The sequence below is a fragment of the Echeneis naucrates genome, chromosome 5 (assembly GCF_900963305.1).
Source record: "Echeneis naucrates chromosome 5, fEcheNa1.1, whole genome shotgun sequence".
In the NCBI taxonomy this organism is placed as follows: Eukaryota; Metazoa; Chordata; class Actinopteri; order Carangiformes; family Echeneidae; genus Echeneis; species Echeneis naucrates.
The window spans coordinates 18927092-18949553 of record NC_042515.1 but is presented as its reverse complement, the minus strand read 5'-3'; the positions used below and the strand labels follow the sequence as shown (position 1 = coordinate 18949553).

The 22462-nt window shown below is 39.3% G+C and overlaps 1 protein-coding gene across 1 annotated transcript in view; it reads left to right on the top strand.

Moving 5' to 3' along the window:
• Positions 1 to 22462, top strand: part of suclg2 (succinate-CoA ligase GDP-forming subunit beta) — an 85927-nt gene that overhangs the window by 56393 nt on the left and 7072 nt on the right. Inside the window, exon 10 of the mRNA XM_029501777.1 lies at positions 19344 to 19464. Coding sequence (XP_029357637.1) covers positions 19344 to 19464 — 121 coding nt within the window. The remainder of the gene's footprint in view (positions 1 to 19343; positions 19465 to 22462) is intronic.

The window sequence follows — 22462 nt, the reverse complement described above, 5'->3', positions numbered from 1 at the left end:
ACAACTTCAAAATACCTGTTCTGTGAAATACATGTTTTTGGTAATATTTTGTTATCCTGCTGAGAATTAGAGGTTTTTTGTCTTTTTTTTTTTTATATATATAATTTAAAAGTGTAAAGCTTGAGAGAGACATTCCATTTTCCTGAGATGATCAGTTAAGACAATGCAAAATCCCAAACCTGACTGCACCTATTCAAGGTCCGCAAGTACAAATGGAGACCCAAGGTCCACTAATTGGAAAGCACTTTCCACAGCAGTACAGCAGCTATGTGTCTTGAATTGAAAGAACATTTATGTCGAATCAAATCAGCCTTCAGGTGCCCACATCGTTGGATACAGGAGGCTACAGCAGAATTGGAAAACATGCCAAAAGCATAGTGCTACAGATGTGCTATAAAACAGGAAGTGCTATGGGTGATCACAGATTACATCTTAAAAGTGTCAGTGTCAGTTTAACTGAACGGAAAAGGAACACTGCTCCTGACCAGAGATGGCTGGACGTGAACAGGTATTTCTAACATGTATAGGAATTTTATTTAACACTGTGACTTTTGGAAGTACATGGCTTGTTAAAAAAATTAGAAAGATACAAAAAGCAAACAAGGGAATGACAGAGAGAGCCAGCAAAAAAATTGTGGTTTGCATTTTAGTCACTTTGTATTTATGCTGCTTGCTCCCTTCCATTAGCCATTGCCTAAACTTTTGAACTCAAACTTAAAATACATCGTCCCTGCACGTCGGTGCTGGGTGATGGATCAAATGGCAAATGTATGCACGTCATGAATTTTGGCAAAAACTTCAACTTGACACATAAGAATGAAAGCTCACGCCATAAGCAAAGGACAAATGGGGTTGTCGCAGATCATACATTCTCCGTTTCATCCCTTTCGTGAAGGTTAATTTGAGAAAGTTAAGGAATTGTCCAGAAATGCACCATGGAGCTGATGACTTGTCAGATTGATTTGCCCTTCAGGGAACTAATGTCTTGTCCGTCTTTTTTTCAGTTTGATCTTGGTGAGAACAGCACAGCATGTTTTTAAAGACTCATGTCATCTTCCACTGCACCATTACAAGAGAACTCTATTACTTTACCATCATGTATGCATAAGGAATATGGATTGGCAATGTATTCAGCCTGATCCCTGGCACCAATTCGTCCCCTGTTGATTCTCACACAAACACACACTCGTGTCCGCGCACACTCACGCACACAAACAGGTCCCTTGGGTACGTCTGATTGAGCTTTCTCCTGTCTGCCATTCCTCATCCGTGAGAAATCAATAGAGGATCTGGGATTGGAGCTCGGGCTAATTGAGCTCTGCTCTCTCTGTTCTTATATTGCTGCCAGGAGCGTTTTGTCATCGCAGCACCTGGTTCACACCATGGGGCCAAGGGAGGCAGTCAGTGATCAGATAGGCCCTTGGATGCCACAGGGAGGGGAGCCACGTGTGATTGAGTGACCTTGTGAAGTTGAGCACTCAGAGGAAGGGCATAGCAAAGGAAGGCTTCATTTATCCTGATGCACCTCTGTAGGAGCTGCATGATGTTTCTTTCTCTTCACTTGGTGATGGATGAAATGGGATTGTTGTTCTTTTGTGCAATTTTCAAAGTCAAGCTCATTACAGTCATGATTATCACTCTGCATTTCATTTAACTACTCTTTTAAACTTTGTTTTTGCACCGAACAATGGTTATTGCATGCATTTCAGAGTCTTTACTCTTCGTGATGGTGGAGAGAAGAATTTGTTGGGGCATGAGTGGGGAAACAAAAGGAATGACTCGAAACATCCAGTAAAAGTGTATGATTTATTGTGTTGTACGATTTACTGTTAAGTTATTTGTTGTTTCGTGATTTGCTGCTGTGCTTTGAGATGTGGTTTTGTGCAATTCAGTGCCACCGTAGTTAAAGTAGTGTTATAGTTTCCACATGATCATATACCACTAGTCTTCAGTAATTCCTCATATCATATTTGGAGTGCTTTTGCTAGCCAGTGTTATCGTTACAAACTGCTTTGCTGCTCTTCTCGTTATTATAAATGGCATCCAAACCATCTGCTGTCAGTGCTCCACCCTTTGCCGCCATTTCAGTTCTCCATCTCTCCATCTGTCTCAGACTTGATGGAGTAATACCATCACCAACGGCTCTGACCGGTGACAGGAGACGTTGCGGCAGTAGTGCAACTTTTAGACCCCCCCTTATTTCACGCTCTCTTGGCGCTGATGTGTGCACATGCTGGGGATAATGTGAAGCCACTCAAACACCCAGTTGATGAAATCATTTGTGCTCTCTGAGCCATGTACTGACACCACAAATGCTGTGCCCTTTCCCGTCCTCTAGGGCAGTCTTAGTTTGGGTGATATTTATTTTTATTTTGGTTTTTGTTATTTTCTCAAGGTCAATCCTTCATCATCGAAGCTGTTGAATGCTTCTGTAAGTTAACTGCTTGTGTAAACAGACAAGATGTTACAACCATTATATATTTTTTTCCTTGTCCTTTGATTGGTTGAGGTCAAATTGCACATTACGTTATTAACTGCAGTATGACTCGCTATAGGACATGTGATTCACATGACATGCCCGTAGAACAGCATTAAAGCACTGATCTTGTCACATATTAGCAGATGCTTTGTCAAATACACTGTGAAATTACCAACTGTCACATCATGGCATTCGGTTTTTCCTCCTACTGGCTCTGATTATGTAAGATGCTGTAAGGGGGGGGGGGGACTACTCCCTTATTGAGGCTTGGCTATCCTGACCTTCAGTTCCTGAGGCTCCAAAAACACTGGTTCCTACATTTCCCATATTCCAATTCAAATTCTTATTTTCACTTTCGAATAACCCTCAGTATGGTATTTGCAATGGCTGTTGTTTAGTTTAAATATGTTTGATTTTTTTGGTCTAAAATTGTTTCAAAATTCTCATATTTTCTAACTGAGATTAGAAGAACCTTAGAGTGGCAAGAAAAGGTTGGTGATATAACTTGCATTATTGTATGAATAAAATGTTTAAATATGGTTTGAATATTGTTAACAAAGTTACAAACAGGCAAAAAGCACAAACAATAAGTTTTATATATATATTTATATATATTTCGCAGGGCATCTCAGACATGAGATTATGGCCATGTCCTAAAGACAGACTGCGATAAAACATCTCACAAATCCAGCAGCGGAGGATTGTCCATCCTATTAGACAATACGTGGGCCACTCAGTTCGAAGTGCACCAAGCGGTTTGCACAAGAGATTATGGTATCTTTTCGTATGTTTTATCTCCCACCGGAGTTTGGACGAATCACCGTAATACTGCATCCCAGGGGTGAATAATGAGGAAGCTTCTGAATAGTAACTGACACTTTCAACACTTTCTCGATTGCAATATCACTATCAAAAGTACATGGAAAACCCAGCTGCTAGAGTCAAGAGACCGGACATTAACCCGGCAGATATACTGCTGCATGACCTCAGAGAGCTACTCGCACAGACTTCTTTACAGCATGCCTGAACTGAAGCAGGTGTGGAGGAAGAATGGTCCAAAATTCCTCCTGAATATTGATCAACAGCTGTTTTGAGGTTGTTAGTGGATTTTTGATCAGTCCTTAAACCAGAGTTCACTTACTTTTTCACCAGCACGGCAAACGTTTAAAGCTGTGTTCAATCAAGAAAAAAGATCATCACTGTGATTTTCAGCTGAAGAAAATTTAAAAGAAAAAACGAAAAACACATTTTAAGACCAATTAAAATACAAATCTTTTTCCAATCCGTAATTGAACATAATATTCAGTAGACAGTCAGAAAATACCAAAATTTCTAAATCCCAATGATTTTTTTTCCGCAAAATCTGTAGACCAATGAACATGCATTTAAAAGTACATTTTGTCTGTTTAAATGTGCTGTCTTCCCTCAGTGCCCCTCCTGCTCCTCGTCATGTTTCAGGTATTTGTTGCTTTGTATGGTGAGCCATGCCGGCAGCAGTACAGCGAGAGATTATTGTCAGTGTAATTGGCTTTTCCAGGCATGATTTGATGCGAGCCTCTTGTCTGATCCACACACTTCTTTATTATCGAGCGTAATGGAAAGACGAGGAGTCTCACATGAAACGTTCAGCCCGTCATATCTCCAGAGAAATCGCCTCATTCATTTTTGCTTTGACGCCCTGGGTCAGGATAGAAAACCATGTATCTATGTGAAGATGAAGCACTAACAGCATACAGAGATACACTAAAACAAATGCATTAGCATCCCACATGGACCGCAGAGAAAATTACAAAAAAAACAAACACAATGCACTTTATTTACATGTATGCAAGGACTGAGCTTAAGTTAATACATGTCCTTTTTCTGAATTCCACCGTCTCATGTTTTCCTAATTCCCTTTGTCTGTACTCCTGATAAGTGACAGCCTCTGGGAAGACATTGGTATCCAGTTCAGTCCCGAGCACACTGTCCAAGCTGACATGACTGGCTACTGCTGCAGCAGTCGGACTTGTTCACCGAGCAGTAGAGGCAATGTTGAACACAGCTCTGCTACACTATCATCTCAGTCAATATCTGCTACTGCCAGAGGAGGATACAGATGGACAGGAGATTTACGGCGAGAAACCTGAGAAGTACGATTAAGGAGTGTGTAGATGGAGATTTACCAGAAGTAGAATCGAATAGAATCATCTTTTTTTTTTTTTTATGGACACTATTTATTTATTAGTTGTTTTTTTTTTGTTTGTTTGTTTTTTTTTGTTTGTTTGTTTTTTATTCAAATTTGTCAAAACAATAAAAAAAACTGACAGATTTATTGTTTGAGTAATAGATATAGACATAACATATAGTTTTTTTGTTTTCCTTGCTTTCAAAAGTATATTGGTTTAAACTAAACAAGATCAACTCAAGGTCAAGGTCAACTCTTCCTTAGTCCTTCCTCCAGATTTTTACAGAATTCCATGAATGGATCTGTGTAGATGTTTTTGTTCAGGTAGTTCAAGTTTCGATTTTGATATCCGCTTCAGTCCAATTGTGTAACATCTACTTCCCACTGTCTCTTTTGATGTAGATTGATTAAATGGAAAGGGAACAGTTAACAGTGGCTCTGTTATGACCAGATCAGAGCAGGTAAAAATGAAACTGTAAGATGTGCCTGGGCGCATCAATCCAGCAAAAAGATGAGATTTATCTAGAAATGTAGTGGCACAAGGTGAATAATCAGCATTTTGGTGAAATATATCTTTGCCACTGTTTTGGGACTAATCATTTAAGTCTGCTCACTTGCTTCATGTTTCACAAGAAAAAAGGCACTTTTTGCTTATTTTCTAAAGCGATGTGGCGCTGTTTCCTCTTCAACAAATCTGTCAAGTGTAAATTAAATAAAACCCCAGCACACAGACACAATCAGACAACACTTAATGTCTCTAATTGTAAATTGGAATTTAAGTGCACACAGTGTAGGACAGTATGTTTATTTATTTAGACATTTTGTATTCCCTAATACAAGTTGTTGTGGAGTTTAGGTGACTTTAGTTTTAGTCACTGAATAGGGAAGATAGGAAAGGCCTCTGACTGTGGTCTTGCATGAGGCCGTACTTTTTATTTTTTATTTTTTTTATAGTTGTCCAGCTTTTCATACAAGAAAGGTGCCATACATCAGCTTTACTTGAATTTGCTCCTGTCTTTCCTTTCCTACACTTGCCTTAAGTCTTGTGTTTGATTGTTTCCTTATTCCTACAGCTGGCTGTATTGTTTTAACAGCCCTATAACGGTCATCTTTTAATTTTTCTTCTTCTTTCATACCCAGAGTGTCTTTTTTTTATTGTAGCATGGATGATGATGTAAAAATGTTGTGTAGGGTGAGGAGATGAGTAGAAGTGCATTGACAGAGAGAGAATAAGTGAAAGAGCTCTGTTGAAAAGAGTGATAAAGGAAAATGTGAGTCCGCTGGGTGAGGAGTCGGGGAGGGAATGGGCATAGAGAGCAGTAAAGGGGGGGTAATGGGGGCTCTAGCTGTGATTACATTGTCCATCAGGCCACAGGATGACCTGCATCAGCCCACTGGATTGATGTTTGACAGAATAATTAGAAAACTGTCTCAGCCTGTAATCATTGGAGCTCATCTTGCTGCAGAAGACTTCCATTCGCTTTCTGCCACACACACGCACACACAAACAGGCTGGTCCTGAGCCATCTGTGCTTGACTGGTATATGGGACAGTGAGTTGATAGAGAGGTAAGATGGGAGTGTCCTGTCTATTCTCAAGGAACTTAGAGTTTATCTGCAGAAGTGGGGACAGGAGGCAAGTGTGGTACCTCACTCATTGGTTGAGTGAAGGCAGGAGTGGAGAACAAAGTGGTGATTTTAAAGGCACTGGAGGTGGAGTTTATGGACTGTAAAAAAATGAATTAAGTGCAGTTTTACTATAATGGTGGAGGTATGGGACTGAAGACCCCCCATTCCCTGCCTCCAATCTGGACTTTAACCCTTTCAGTGCTGTTCTATGCAGACCTGCACAGACTGTGTTGGAAAGGTAGTGACAGGATTCTTGCAGCCAGTTTACTGAACAGTGGTGAGCAGTGAATTATGACTAATGTCCTTCAACACCTTTCTAGTGATATTGAATGGTTTTCAGTGTAGTGAGTCCCTCAGAACCATAGGTGGTGATTTGAGTTGCTCCTTGATTTACATTTTTTTATTTCAGATATTTGAAATTTATGGCTGTATTAATTGAAATTAAAAAAGTGGCATTCCAATTCTCAAAAGTATATTGGAAAACTATCATGTAGTATCACAGCAGCATGACATACAAAATTCAAATAAAATAGCATTTTTGAAGCAACATAAACAGCTCTAAAATAAATAATGAAATTCAAATGAAAACAAAATGATGTCTGCAATGCAGTGCCAAACTAAGTAAGTGTGGATTTGAAACATGTAAACAAAATTATTACTCTGAAAACATACATTGAATGGAAATGTGTGTTCAGCATGTCACCCTAGACTTTAACACATCATTGGCATGACTGAACCCAGCAGTGAAAATGTTAATTTATTACGTTACTATGACGTTCACATCCTTAACTGCTGAAATTAAATCCCTGGCTACCTGGTGACTAGCTAGTTGTTTGGGTAGTGGCTAAACTAGCATGTTGTGTGACTGTGCATGCAGGATTTTGTCTGTTTTGAGAATTGAAACAAATCTTTGTTGTTCTGGTTACTTTGTTTTCTTAAAATGAGTTGTTCTCAATGCATCATTTTACAATGGAAAAATATGATGCATCCCTTGGACACATGGATAGTCGGTTTTCTGTGTCCTTCCACGGAAAGGCTTATCTTCCTATAGTGGCACTCTTCCACATGTGTACCAGCAATAGAGTCTTATATTGTCAAGCAGACTTACTGCTCTCTGTTTGGACAGACAAGATAGATTAATTGAACCTCATGAAACCCACACGAAAGGTGCAGGAATTGTATGTCCCAAAGGTTGAGATGAAAGATCGTCCATGACTTTGCAGAAGTATGAGTAGACTCGTCTTACCACAGGGTCTTTCCTGTTCAGCTCGGCTTTGCTTTTCATCATATCCAACACTTTTCCTCAGCAGATAAAACTAAAGATGTTCATTCTCTCTGAGCGCTTGAAGGACTTGAAATTCATTCTGCTTTAAATGTTGACACTAAAAGTTCACGATCGACCTTGTAACCAGAAGTTCGCCATACGCTTAGAACGCTTCCATTCAAATCCAGTGTCTTAGTTGTCATGCTGTTGAAAACTGTCTACTATAGAATATTTATAATAGAAGCTAATTGGAAAATGCATGTATGGAATGATTCTAAGTATTGTTGCATGATTATATTCATGAATTCACCATTATTCAGTATATAAATGGCTCTTGAATTTATGTAACAAGTAGGTTTGCTCCATTTCTGTTTGATGTGAACAGTTCTAGCAAAAATAGAAACAGTGTGAAGAAACAGACTTAACCAATCGAAAATCGAAAAAATCGAAAATCGAAAGACAGCAAAATGACCTCATGGTCATTTGCCAGCTGCATTACTGCTAAATTTCCAAAGTATCTTCATGTCGTTTTTTGATGTTGAAAATTATTAACTTTGTTTGAGCAAGAAATTAAAATGGATATTGATTGAGTTTTAAAATGTAAATAAATTCACAGTAATGGTTAAGTGTGGTAAATACTGGAAAATTTCCTGCTCTTTAAATCCCATTTTTGAGCTTTGGTTCCTTAGTCTGTATTTGTTTGCTGAAGGAGAGCCACAGCATTAATAATCGTGTTTCAGATCAGCAGGCTTTCTAACTTTTGAGCAGCATTCTATACGACCTTCCCTAACTGTCCCACCTTTATAATGAAGCATCAAATTAATCCCCATTCATCTAGAGAAAGGGGAAATTGTGTAGATTTTATTTTTTAATGGCTTCCAGCAAAAGAATGTTCTCCTTTTTAATTTTTTGATTTTTTTATTTCATTTTATTTTTTTGCCTTTCAAGATTTTGTGATACTTCTTTGTTTTCAGCATCTAGTGTGAGTAGGAGAGTCAAAATGGGAGCATGCGCTTTTCCACTATTACATGTTTTAATAATATACTTTATTTCAGACTCAGTCCACATCTTCACAAACAGAAATAATCTTATTCCTCTTTGGAATAGTATTGTTTCTGGTCTTATTAAGTACAGCTTAGAAAGGTCCACAGAGATCAGGAACATTTAAGGCACTGAAGTTCTTTGGGCTTCATTAGGATAATAGCCTCTGCATTCATCTGCAGTTCAAAGGTCACACTATTTGTCCACCTTATGCGCCTCGCCTGACATAAACCAAGTCCCTAGATGAGAACTTCATTGATCTGGAATCTACTCGGCCTCCTCCATTTCCTCCTGAGGCTTTTATTGGTTTCTCTGATCCCTTAATACCAGTGCAAACCCTTAATGGCTAATTGATATGCTGCTCTGTTCTCCAGAGCTCCATCAAAATCTGTGGAGCAAAATGTCAGCCTTGGAGCCATTGGTCAACCCCACCTCCCTTGAAAGGCATCTCAAAATCCTTTGCATTTGCATATGAGAGCAGACCGCTTCTCTATTCGATGAGACTTGAGGACATGGGAAAATTTCATGTAATAGCTCCCAATGCAGAACAAAGTATGGCGTAAGCACATTAACATACCCAATCAGTGTATCTGTGTCTGGCTTTTTGAAAATGAAACCCTGATTGCGCCCATCTGTTCCTACCAGGTTTGGGTGTTTCTGGCACCTGCACAGGCAGCCTTCACAACACCCACAGGGAATGAACACGAAGAAAAAAGAGAGGACCACAGTCAATTTCAGAATGATTTATTTAGTTGGACCCACAGTGGCACTGAGAAACAGATATCTCTGTTTAATAACTACCAGGATTTAGTCATAGAGAAGGATGAAAAGAAAACTAGTTGACTCAGTTTTGGGCTCCACATGTTGAGCAAGCGCAAGACTTGGAAAAGGTTAGAAATCTCATATGAGCATTAAATACAATTCATCAGATGCACAGCTTTCTCGGGTTAACGCAATCCTGCAAAAAGGGTATCTCAAGATAAACATAAACATCCTCCTCCCTTTATAATTTAGCAACCTTTTTTTTTTTTTTTTTTTTTTGGGGTCTTTTTTGATATTTAGAGGAGCCACACTTTCTCTTCTCTACGGCTACAAAGTTGTCCCTGTTGTTGGCCAGAAGGCACAGACTACACTGTATGCTAAATGAACATGTGGTTGATTTCACATGCATTTGCCTGCTGTTGCATTCCCTCACAGGTTGAAGTTGCCCCGAAGGTGCTGTATATTAACAACTTAAAACTTATTGCATTATGTCAATGCAAGAAACCTTTAATAGGCCTCACGGTGAAAATTGCAGGGATGGCACTTATTGCAAGTGAGGGGGAAGTGAAGTCAAAAAGTCAGAGAAGTTCTGTAAACACTGGTTGCCCTCCATGTCAACTTGTCAAAGCACAATTAGTGAATTTTTACAGAGACCTGCCTGCAATGTGAATATGTATAGCACGTTCTTTGTGAATATTACTATGCAGTATATTTTGACTAAATATAACATTAAGCAAATAACCTGAAGCGAAATTATAATTTTTAATTAGTGTATTTTTCAGAATCATTTCTCTTCCTTTGACTTGTTTATTCAAGCTTCTCAACAATGTGCTCAGTCTAATAAAATCACAAGAATTACTTTCTGAATGCACACTAGCTCCGAATGGCTGAGCTGACCATCCGTCTGTGGAAAGGAAAGACACACTCCTTCATATTTGCACATTTCCCGTCTTGATGAGGTTTAATGTGATGTAGCAGCTCCCAGTTGACCACAGCTACACCCACAGAATCTTGTCCTGTGACCGTGCTCCTTCTACACAAGTTCAGTGCTAAGTTGTTTATCGATTAGTGGAATGCACTTTACTGAAGGTGATCGGTTGGAGCATCACATTTAGACATGCAAATGGTTGGGAGGTGACAAAAAGAGAGGGCTGGGGCAATCATTTGCCTTGCAAAGCACACCCATCTGCCCTTTCGATGGCTCATTGGTTCCCAAGATCAGGTGCAATTTGAACTAGAATCATTTGGATAATTGACCTTCTGTGTGCATGCATTAGAATAAATTAATTTTGATTGGCCGTGCAGCAATAGGAACAAAGCGGGAAATGTTGGCTCTTTTATATTCAGTTGCTGGTTTGTTGTACCTAGTCTCTGAGGTGATTATGTATGCTATTCCCCACCTATTATGCATTTCTTCAGTTTAATAAAATAATTCTTGCTCTGAGCAGAGTAGAGCTGCACAGCTAGAGACAGACACTCGCTCAAGCTTTCAGGTAAAGCTTTAGGCTGACTTAAAAAAAAAAAATCTGAGTGGGTGCATATGGGAGGTAAATGTGTATTTGTAAGATTTTCTGGTGAGTAGATGGGGTTTATTTATTTATATGTGGCCATGTAAAGATAATGAAGCAGAACATGCATTCCTGCCTCACGTGGCTTTTTTTTTCTGTAGATAATTTTTTTTTTTAACATTATTTACACTTATCATTAAAATAAAAGTAAATTATATGCAAGAGAGGAATTTAAATACCCGAAAGGGCTTACAGCCTGCCGCCCCCATCGGTTTGCTATGAAATGATATAAAATTGTACAATTTGTATATGTAAATAAGCCCCCACATACATACCAAAATGACCTTGCTATTCCAGTGAAAGTGTCCATACTGTATGTGCCTACCCCAGGCACATCGTGCTCTGTATGTCTCATTGCTCGCTGATGGACAGCCATTAACCCTTGCTGAAGGGGTTGAGGAATATTTATGTCTGCCTGTCAACGGTGACACGACACCCTCTGGGGATGAATAATATGCTTGCTCTACACTAGCGCCGTTTGTTAAATTCAATTCACGCCAAAGTGGTGTGTGTTCATGAGCTGACAGGTTTGCGGTGTATGTTGGTCTGTTTACAGTAAGTTCATGTATGAGTCAGGGACATTCTGATACCCTGACATGAGCAGCAGGAGACGTGTTTTCCGTCTCTCACTGACATCTGACAAACCTCCATCTCGTTCATCCTCATTTTGCGTCACACTATCACATCTTTCTGCTACCTTTTATCACACTCTCTTTTTCTATTTATCAATCAAATCAATATGCTTGTGGCAAGTTTTATAGGAGTTACATTTTCTGCTTTGGTTTTCATTCTTAAACCACTTTTATGCCCTAATTCCTGAATCAAACTTGCACTTAAATTGGGGAGTTCGCATTCCAATTTGCCAAGTATGTAATCAATTGTAACAGTGTTTGATCTGAACAGTATGGTTTATTTCTTTAGCAATTCCCCGAAGCTAAAAATTGGACAGGATGTAGGAGATGTCAGAGTATGCTTGGGACCGGTTTTATTTGAACTGTCCACCCATGTCCATGTGTCTGAACGGGTTAAACCCCTTCTTTCCACCCCCCGAACCCCCCGACTACAGGGCCTGTGAGCCAGCCGTGCACACACTGCCTTCATCTCCATGACAAAGGGAGACATGAAGTACAACAGAGTATATTTCTGTAGAGCTGACCTTCAAAGGCAGCATACAGACTTTTAGGCGGCAAAGGTGGATTAAAAAAACCCAAAATATGCATACACTGTCACACACAGCCACTGACACTAAGAAAATTCAGTTCTACTGATGAAATAAGTAAATTACTAATGGGATGACAATATTAAAGTAGATGTGGAAATGCATTAAAATAAAATGTCAGAATTGAGACTATTAGACAGTAGTACACACAAGATGAGTCACATTAAGAAGCACACCTTCACAAACATATTCAGTTTGGTCTCAGGCAGCAAGCAGTTGCTCTTAAATTCAAGCAATGTGAATAAGATTTTTATATGAGAATAAAAATGTAAATGATGACTGGCTGATTTTCCAGTACTGTCCTGTTTTTTAAAACCTCTTGTCATTTTGCATTATCAGTGTCACACAGCCTGGGCCATTTGACACTATGCTAGGAAGACCTGGAATTTTTGTATATTAAAAATGTGAGGGCAGGTGAGAGCGATACATGGAACTCGTATGTCAGTATTTGCTGGGTGCATTCTTTCATAGTCACTTTAAAACCTATCTCAGTCAACTTTCAATAACTTAAGCCAACAGTTGGGAACGCCCATGCTGAGCCATGAACATCTCACATGACCGTGGTCAAGGTAGAAATTTCCTCCCAGTATGGGTTGTCCATATGATAGGAGTCTGATGAGTTAACTCTTTGTGTGTCCTCCCTGTGATGCCTTTGCCAAGCAGTGTGGATACTAAGTGTTGGATGAAAATAAGCGCAGTAATGTACAATTACAACAAAATCTATGCACTTATTCAAATCACCAGACATGTCATTCTTATGAAATGCATCCCAAGTCACTAGGCAACCATCAAGTCCTTGCAAGCAAAAATTGGTGCATGACTTCAATGAAAACAGCTATTCAACAGAGATTCAAAAAGAAGCAACTTCCCATCCTAATTTTGTTTTCAGAGAAAAGAATAGCAAGGAAATTATTTAAAGGGGGAAAAAATTAATTTCTGGTGAAATGAGGTAGGCATTATAAAGTAATACTATCAGTCACAACAAGCTGCATGGTTTTCTGTTTGCTCGCAGTTTTTTGGTTTAATTGGGTTCATTTCTGTCACTCACGCAATGCCTGATGGTGACCAGCAAAAGCCAAACGATTACTATCATTAATCACCACATGCTGTGTGATTTCACCCCCTGACTGTTAACACCAACTGGTCCAGACTGGAATGGACTTGATCCCATTTGGCTTGATCAGTCAGTATGCCCAAATGATCAAATTATATGTGTGTTCCCAGTTGAGCAGGAAAAGTGTAATTTTGTAACAACAAAGACGTTCTCGTACCACTGCTGGCCCCAAGCCACCAAAATGCCAGATGCCTCCTCTTGACCTCATCCTGGCGTCATATATCCTCTAAGCTACCCTAAACACTCCTGAACCCTACCCACTATCTGGTCACATAAGTTGTTTCAGACCTCACCTTTCCTCAATTCATTTCCTCTGTACTCCCTCTCCCATCCATTTGCACAAGCCTTTTTCTGCTGGAAGCAAGGCCATTCCTGCCTTGATTGGTTTCTATTCTTTGGCCTGAAGAGAAAAATGGAGTCAGAGTGGGACTGCAGGTGGAAGGTGGCTGAGTGCTTCTGAAATACTCTATACTATATCCGGGGTGGATGTGAGAATACTCAAGGATCTGAATAAATGTAAGCAAGATGTGTATTGATGCACACTGAGGATCAGGATGTAAAACTGCCCCGAATTCCTCTCAGGAGTCGTAACATTCGGCTGATTTGGGTTTGTTTGTTTTTTTTAAAGTGTTTTTTAAGCAATAAGTGAAATTTGATTTTGGAAACTTAAAGTAAAAAAAAAATTTAAATATGACTTGTAAATATCCAGAGAGGATTATTGCATATTTCAGTAATTCAAAAATGAAATCAATACAACGGTTTTGCACATATTAGCAGGAACCAATAAAGTAGGAATGCAGAGAGAATTAATTTAGTGGTTAAACCTTTATGTCCTCTGGATGAAACCTTGTCTCCACAGGCATCGATCATGCAGGTATCCTGCTGCCTATTGCAGTGGGTCCCCCCCCCTATACCCCCCACCCCCCACTGTCAAGTGAAACTTCAGATGCCACTGTCTGTCAAGAGGTGTCTTCACCGGTGACATGGCCAATCTCTGACATAATGCTCAATCTGTCTCTCCACTCTCCCAAGAAAGGGCCGTCATGCTTCAGCAGGCCGGATAATTATTTCCCTCTTATCCCTCTTTGCCAGGGCCAATCCTAGTTTTCTACAGAAGCCAGGGACCGCACCACTTCCCATCACCTCTCTTTGTCTCTTTCCTTCCCTATCCCTCTTCTTCCATCTGTTTCACTTCATCCCACTCTCTAACTTCAACATTCTCTTTTCCCTAAGTCTTTCGTCGTGTCATCCTTTCTTGTTCTGTGTCCATTCTAAGAAATAGATTTGCAAGAGGAAAGTAACTCCTGAGCTTTGACAGAGCATATATGTGTGCGTCTTTAGTGTATGGCTTGTATTAGTCATTCTCTCCACACATGACAAAGAACAGATAAACTTTCGCCCTTCCTTTCAACCACAGCTGATCATCCAGTAGCAATTGCATGGTTTCAGAGAATGAAACGTCTTAGACATTGCTGGCAGAATCACTAGGTTTCTCTTATTTGTTTTTTTTTTTTTTGTTTGTCATCAATATCATGGGTTTGTCAGAGGCCCAAGTTTACTGTATCTGGTGCTCATATCCTTTTTTTTGCTGTTCAATCAGCTAACGTAAATCAAGAAGCTAAGTTCAGCACTTACTGGTTTGAATGCGACTTGGCAGGTAGAAGCTGTGGCATCATCTAAAAAATTACTCCTACTGCTAGTCATCCCTCACTCCTTACTAACAACAGTCCCATCATTCCAAGATTTATGATTAGAGCTAGCAGGACCCATCTAGATTTGGAAGCTGTACATGTTAACCTGTGGCCCTAGGGTGGAGCAGGGGCCCCCAGCAGTTCGAAAACAAATAAACAAAGCCTGCCAGAGCAGACAGTGACAGTACAGGCTGTCTCCAGTAGATAAGACAGAACAATAGCCCTCAATAGGCCACAGAGAGACACACACCCATCTCCAACACTGCCTTTTTTTCCTACGCCTATCTGCTCACTAGTAACAAAGAAAACAAGATGCTTTCCCTTTCCTTACTCTCCTGCAGAGAGATTAGCGCTGCTTAGCAGGAGTATGGGCATGGAAATGTGTATTTCAGTGATAATTCAACAATGTACGCTTAGCCAGTAACAAGCAACCTTGCAGAATAAGAGGGAATACAATACTTATACAGTATATCCCCTTGGGTTGAAATTTGGAGAAGAGTACATGTTATTATCAGTCTACGTAAGGACTGACAACTTTATTAACTTTATTAACTTTATGTCTTCCCATTCTATCTCAATATTTCAGTCTATACAGATGACCATCAATAGACATGTGCTGGTGTATCTATATATTCCATATATATTCCAGCCACATTTCAGGAGAACACAGATAGCGTATGCAGGAGTGTAATACAGGAGCACGTGAGCATGTCAAATTGCCTGGGTTACATTTCTTTTTTTGTCCTAAATGCAGTCAGCAGGGCATATAAAAGCAGGCAGAAAAGCCTGTTTCTCCTGTGAAGGCCCTTTTTTGACTTTGATTCAAAAAGCCTTCATGGGGTATTGCAATGCCGGAAGCAACAATTGTATTTTGTAAAAATTTGAATCATTTCAGCGTCACCCAGGTAGAAGGCACCAGCTCATACCGTAACACTGACTGAATGAACACACAGAGATCCTTGAAGAGAGCAAACTGGCACATTATACCTGATGCCTTTTTTGCTGAGCTCTGATGAAAGGAATCCACTCCACTGACAAGTTAGCTCACCTGAAATGAATGCCTTTAAGGAAGGAGTCTGTACTTGGATCTGTGGCAGGAGGTAAAACGCGAGTATGATGTTGGATTTTCAACGGATCTGAGTGTGCAATGCAATTTCATGACTTAAGTCCAGATCTCTGAAGAATGGAGCAGAGTGCTACTAACGTCACATTTGATTCCAGTTTTTTCATCCACTTCATTACTGAGCCATTTTTACCACATACAGAGCACTACCTCGCTATATATATATATATGTATATACATACATATATATGTACACATATATGTACACACATACATACATACACACACACACAGTACCGGCCAAAAGTTTGGACACACCTTCTCATTCAAATGAATAGGAAAGTGTGTCCAAATCTTTGGCCTGCACTGTGTGTGTCTATATATATATATATATGTGCACATACACTTTTTTTTTTTGTTGTTGTTGTTTGTTTGTTTTTCGGTTGTTGGCATGTGCTGGGGAAAATCTTCCTGCAGCTACACACTAAACGCAAAAAGAGAAATAAAGTGATGGAAAAAAAAAAAAAAAAAACAGCAACTCCGTCCTCGCCACATCCGTATTTCTATAAACTGCATTTACTTTTGTCCCAAGCAACATAAATCATGTCTTGTGTATCATTAATATACATGGTTGTCAATAGGAGACGCATGAATGGAAGAAATATGGTCCTTCCCAATAGAGGCAGAGTTGAAAAATGGGCTGCAGAGAGAGTAAGAATAAAGTCTTCCATAGATGGCTCCAGAAAGCCATCTAAATCTCTGCTGCCCCCCAGTGGGGACCAGATCATGCTCTGTGCGTACGAGTGTGTTTCCATTTGTGTGTTTGTGAGATCCAGAGTCAATGACAGTGTGTGAAAATATTAAGGTTCAACCACACACAACCCCTCCCCAAAAGAAAACCTTGATGTCGTCTGATGCTGCTGTGATTTGTTTTAACTGGAACAATGGAATGCTATATATCCTTTCATGTAGTATTTCAAAGTATATATCCACATTGTACTCTGCATTTTGGCTCATTCACTTCATTCACTCGTTCACTGTAATGGAATTAAATTACATGACATTAAAGCAAAATGATATTCAGTTTATACTCAGAATGCTTCTTTCTTTTCAGCCTTGCCTTGCCCTGGGCTACGCCTGCACAGTCCAGTGAGGAAAGTCACTGTGAAATTTGCCCTAAAGCAGGGAAAAATGTTCATGCATACATAAATACATATACACACACACACATTGGACTGGTGATTATCCCTAATGGTCTTTCTGAGGAACAGCTCCATATATGTTGGAGAATTGAGGACCAGCCTGCCTTGTTTCACACACCTTTCTTTGAATATTTCAGACTAAAACTGCTGGATTCTGATGTGTTTTACTCACCCCTGTACTTTCACCCCAAATGATTGTGTAGCTTGCATAATTAATATATATTTTCATTACAGCAAATTTTAATATAGTTTTTTTTTTTTTTTTTTTTTTCTCTCATCTGTTAGTTTCCCTGTAAAAGAGCTGTACGTTTGAGGATGTGTGTACCTGTAGTCTCTCACGGTCATGCCTGCAGGGTTTGGCAGGATGAAGTAGCATGGATGCCTTGAGGCTTTAATTCTTCGATTAGACGCACTACAACAAGAGGTCATTGTACAAACTGTCACATTACATCACTAATGATGAGATGGCAATCCCAGGTTGAGTACTGATTTATGATTTAAACTTACTATATGGAATTTGAAAGTCTCCATTCAACCAAATTGATGATCACACACTAATGATGAAATGAGCCAAGCATTGTTTAGCCGATAACAACAAAAGGCTGTAGAATGGATTATTATATGAAAATCCCTGACAGCAAACACTTTGTTGTGTCTTGCTATAGAAAATAATTCATCAAATCACTAGAACATTTCATCAAGTAGTAGTATTTATGTCATCTGGAAGCTCTGATTTCCTCGTTTTTCATCTGTTTCTAGTTGCAGCATGCAGCTACTGTTTGCCTGACATTTCTCTTGTTTTCATACTTTCTTGGTTAAATTCCAAAATTCCTTAAATTTCTTGGTATACTTCACCGGCACGAACTATTTCTGCATGTTGACCAAACAGCTTGCTCCATTCTTTGTATGGAGTCTTTACACTGGGTTTGCTAGAGAGCCCTCTCCTGGTTTTCTGAATACTCTCTTCTGTTTATAAGGAGATGCTGATTTGGATAGCATGTAAAGGACAATGCCATGGCCGTCACACTGATGGCAATCCAAGTTCTTGCTCTTCACTTCCTGTAAACATCATTACCACGCACTGAAAACATACATATTCACAACAGGCACGCACACAAGCATCCACGCACCCACAAGCTGCTCATCCAAATCGGCGCTAACAGATTAGCAGTGATTATAAACAAACATGGAGGATTAATCCTGTGTGCTCTGTCTACTTTTCCACTGAGCTAGCCAGGGTAATTACCAAGTGCTAGATTGTTAGTGTAACAGACAGACAGATGCGCACGCACACTAGCTGCCTTGCTTCAGTACTTAGTGTACTCATTTTAGAAGAAAGTTGAAGATTCTTCTGATATGGTGAATACAGACAGGGAGGTTATTTGCTACAAATGACCAAGCGTCAGTATTGTTAGTATTTGATAGCTGTTGGAGAAATATTAACATAGCAAGATAGCAATTGAATTTGAATTACAAGGCCAGTGGTAGGGTGGCTACGGATTATTTGATTTGCTGACCACTATGTGCACTTGATTTGATTTTATTCTTTCATCAGGCAGGGTTACTTTGAAATAAAACATTTGGACCACACATAAACTGGAAATCAGTACTAAAGCTCAAATATGATACATTGCTCAGTTACATCAGGAGGCTTGAAATCAGCCAGGTGTGCCCCTTCTGTTATTTGTCGCTTCATCACATCACACTGAAATATTGCTTTATTTTATTATTGGGTTCCAGTGTTGCCTCTCTCACCTTCTTTTGGCCACTTAACCTAAACAATGTAGTGCTTTCTCCTGCCTTCATTGTGACAGTGTTGTATCACCTCAGGGTGCCTAGTTTCTTGGTTTATGACCCAGTGTACACAGGTTTAGTGGTGAGGCTTCTCCAGTGGATGTTTTCTCTTGCGGTTGGATTTCATTATTGAAACTGCGAGTGTTTGAATTAATGGGGTATAGAGTGTCTGCACCTATATTGGACAAAAATATACTAATGTAAATGTCACCATGAGAATTTTCCAATTTTCCAAGTCATTGACTGCTATGTGGTTTGTTATGACAAAGTCACTTCACTTACTGCTGTAGTGTTTGGACAGTAAAGTATTTTAAATCCTTTTTTCTCTTTTTTTTGCCACTTCCTTCACAGGTGGAAGCCATCCTGGTCAATATCTTTGGTGGTATTGTCAACTGTGCAATCATCGCGAATGGCATCACCAAAGCCTGTCGAGAACTGGAGCTCAAGGTGCCTCTGGTGGTCAGACTTGAAGGTACTGAAAGAAGATCAATTTATTCACACAAAATTACAAACTACACACATTGAAGTACAGGGTTAGACTCTGACTCTGTTAGAGAGCCACTGACACTCCCATTCAAATGAAACACACGTGCACCATCCTTCTCAGAATTAAACACCGTTGGTCTCCATATATACTGTACTGAAAGCACTAGACCATGAGAACTTCATGATCCTGGATAATGGCACTGACTTCAAAAATATACATCTAGTTCATTCCTCCACCATCTTTAAAGAAATACCTTCATTGGTGTAAAAAAAAAAAAAAAAAAAAAAAAGAAATCCTTACTCTTCCACCTTTGCCTGTTCACACTTCACAACCTCACAAATATGTGTCTTTACAAACTATGCTCTTGTTCTGCCATCTGAGGTGTGACGTAAAAGAAAACAATCGATGTCTGTGTGGCTCTGTGACTGCCCTTCAATTACATGTTTGTGCCTTTTATATCGTGCAGCGAGGCAGAATAAAGGGGAAAACATTCCTGCCTTCTCAGATAAGTTTAAAAAGCCAGTGCTTGTTTCACAGTGTCCCCAAATGTGCCTGAACGCTCTCTCTCTCTCGTTATATATATATATATATATATATATATATATATATATATATATATATATATATATAAAAATGTCTGTCATAATCAATTTTTATCTGTAATTTTAATCTTAATTTTTTAATTATATTAAAGACATACTCAATAGCATTTCATTTTAATTCATTCGTTTTTAATGCAAATTCAATTAGAACAAACTAAATGATGTGCATAAAGGCATGAGAGAAAACATTCACCATGTCAACACCACATTTCCCCGCAGTGACATCGGTGGCCACTAAAAACACAAACTGTGGCCATATGCGTAAATGAACAACGCAGTTTTACAAAATTAAATACTTGCAATTAAAATATCAACAAACTTCGGAAGAAACAAGCTGAATTTCACTCAGCTCACCTGCCGTCTCATTCACACCTTCCTCCTGTTGTGCATGGAGGGTGCCCGCTTGTGCGTAATCAAAAGCGTCAAGTGAGGTTGCTGCAGAGGTGATTGTCATTAAATTTTGTACCTTTGCCTCGGACAGACGGCTTCTCATGGCTGTTTTGATATTGTTCTGAAGTAAATTCAACCTGTCAAAATGACAGATGGCCTTCAGATTTGTCAGTCAAATCTTAAAAAAAATCTATCAATGACAGAGAATTGTTGGTTAACGCAACCCCTGGGTACAACTTATATTTTTTTCATGTTGTCACTTTTAATTACTTAATCAGATTTTGTAGAAGAATGATTCTGTCACAAACTCTTTGTACCTAGAAAGAGTTTACACCTTATTCAAATATATCCAGCATGTTACACTTTATTGTAATTGCTTAACAGCCAGATTTAGAGCATGTTTTTTCCCACTTTGTTTCAAACTTTAGAGCCATTGTATTGTTATGGCTGTCCTCTCTGGAGCCTATCAGTCTTCATTGTGCCCCATTGTTTCATAAGAACAGCAGTGCATTTCTCATGCATGTCACATTCTGCAATCACCATCATTAGTGCTCGCGAGAATAGCAGTAGGGACAGCTCTGATTGGATCACCTTTCACCTGTACATGCTAATGAAATCTTTTCCGGTGTGTGTGGGACGACAGCAGTGACCAGGTGGGTAGAGTAGCCAAAAATTACTTAAGAAAAATATGGCATCACTAGTAGCTACATTTGATTGGTGAAACACGATCATGTTGAGTCTTTCTAACAAAACCCAAAAATGGCGCGTGCATTGATTGACAAATGGCCAAAAATAAAAGAAAAAAGAGGAATGTATGCCATTGTAACGGAGTAGGTGTAGCATTTCTTCTTCATAAATATACTCGAGTAAAAGTACAAAGTATGGTGAATTAACACTATTCTTACAAGTACAATTGTACAATGTAAAAGAATACTGAAGTAAATGTAACGCGTTACCACCCACCTCTGGCAGTGACTCCCAGAGCCATTGGGCCAGTTGGTGGTTAGCCTAATTGTGTGAGCAGGCATGTTAGCCCTCAACACTTAATTCTGTGTCTCTTCACACACTCTGATAGTGTGGTTTGTAGGTCAGGCTGTATAAGCTGCTTCTGCTCACAGAGGTATGCTACTGCAGTCTGGCTGTTGGTGTGAGAAATGTTTAGTTGTTATATTTACATCTAGCACATGTACTAATAAATAGATGATTAAGATTATGGAAGCAAAGGTCAAGCACCAAATTGGGGCAGCTATTGGCATCTAAATGGATAAACAAGTCCGCTTACTGCCAGAAAATCATTGCAATTACAAATAATTTGGTGATTGTGTTTTTTGTCTTTCTAAATGTGTTTTTCTCTCTTCTTTCTCTCACACTAAGACCTCAAAAAAAAAAAAAAAACTGAGTAAAAAAGCTAAGTTCGATCTTATTCCAGACAAAACAAAGAAAATGGACTGGACAAAATTATTGGCACCCTCAGCTTAATATTTGGTAGCACTGCCTTTTGAATGGATCGCTGAAATGTTTCTCTTTCTCTAACTATGAATCCGTTTTTCACACCTCTCTCCTGGAACTGCTCCAGGTCTTTCACAATTGAAAGGTGTCGTCTTCCAACTGCTGCTTTAAGATTTCTCTATTGATGTTGCACAGGATTCAGATATGGACTCAGATATGGAGATGGCCATTTCAGGACTCTGGAGTGCTTTCTATTTCACCAAGTGCCTTTTGAATTATGTTTCTGGGTCATTCTCCTGCTGGAAGATGTACAGCCTTTGATGGAGACCCAGCTTTCTGACTCTGGGTCCTACACCCCGAAATCCTTTGAGTGTCATAAGAAATACACATGTAATTATTTCTATCAGTTAGTTTAAAAAAAAAAAAACACAAGGTAATGTAAGAAGACACAGTCATATGCAATCCTAAAATCAGGTGGATATTGAATTTGGGTACACACAAGTAAATGGTTAACATTATAAGCATCCTGGAACACCAATATT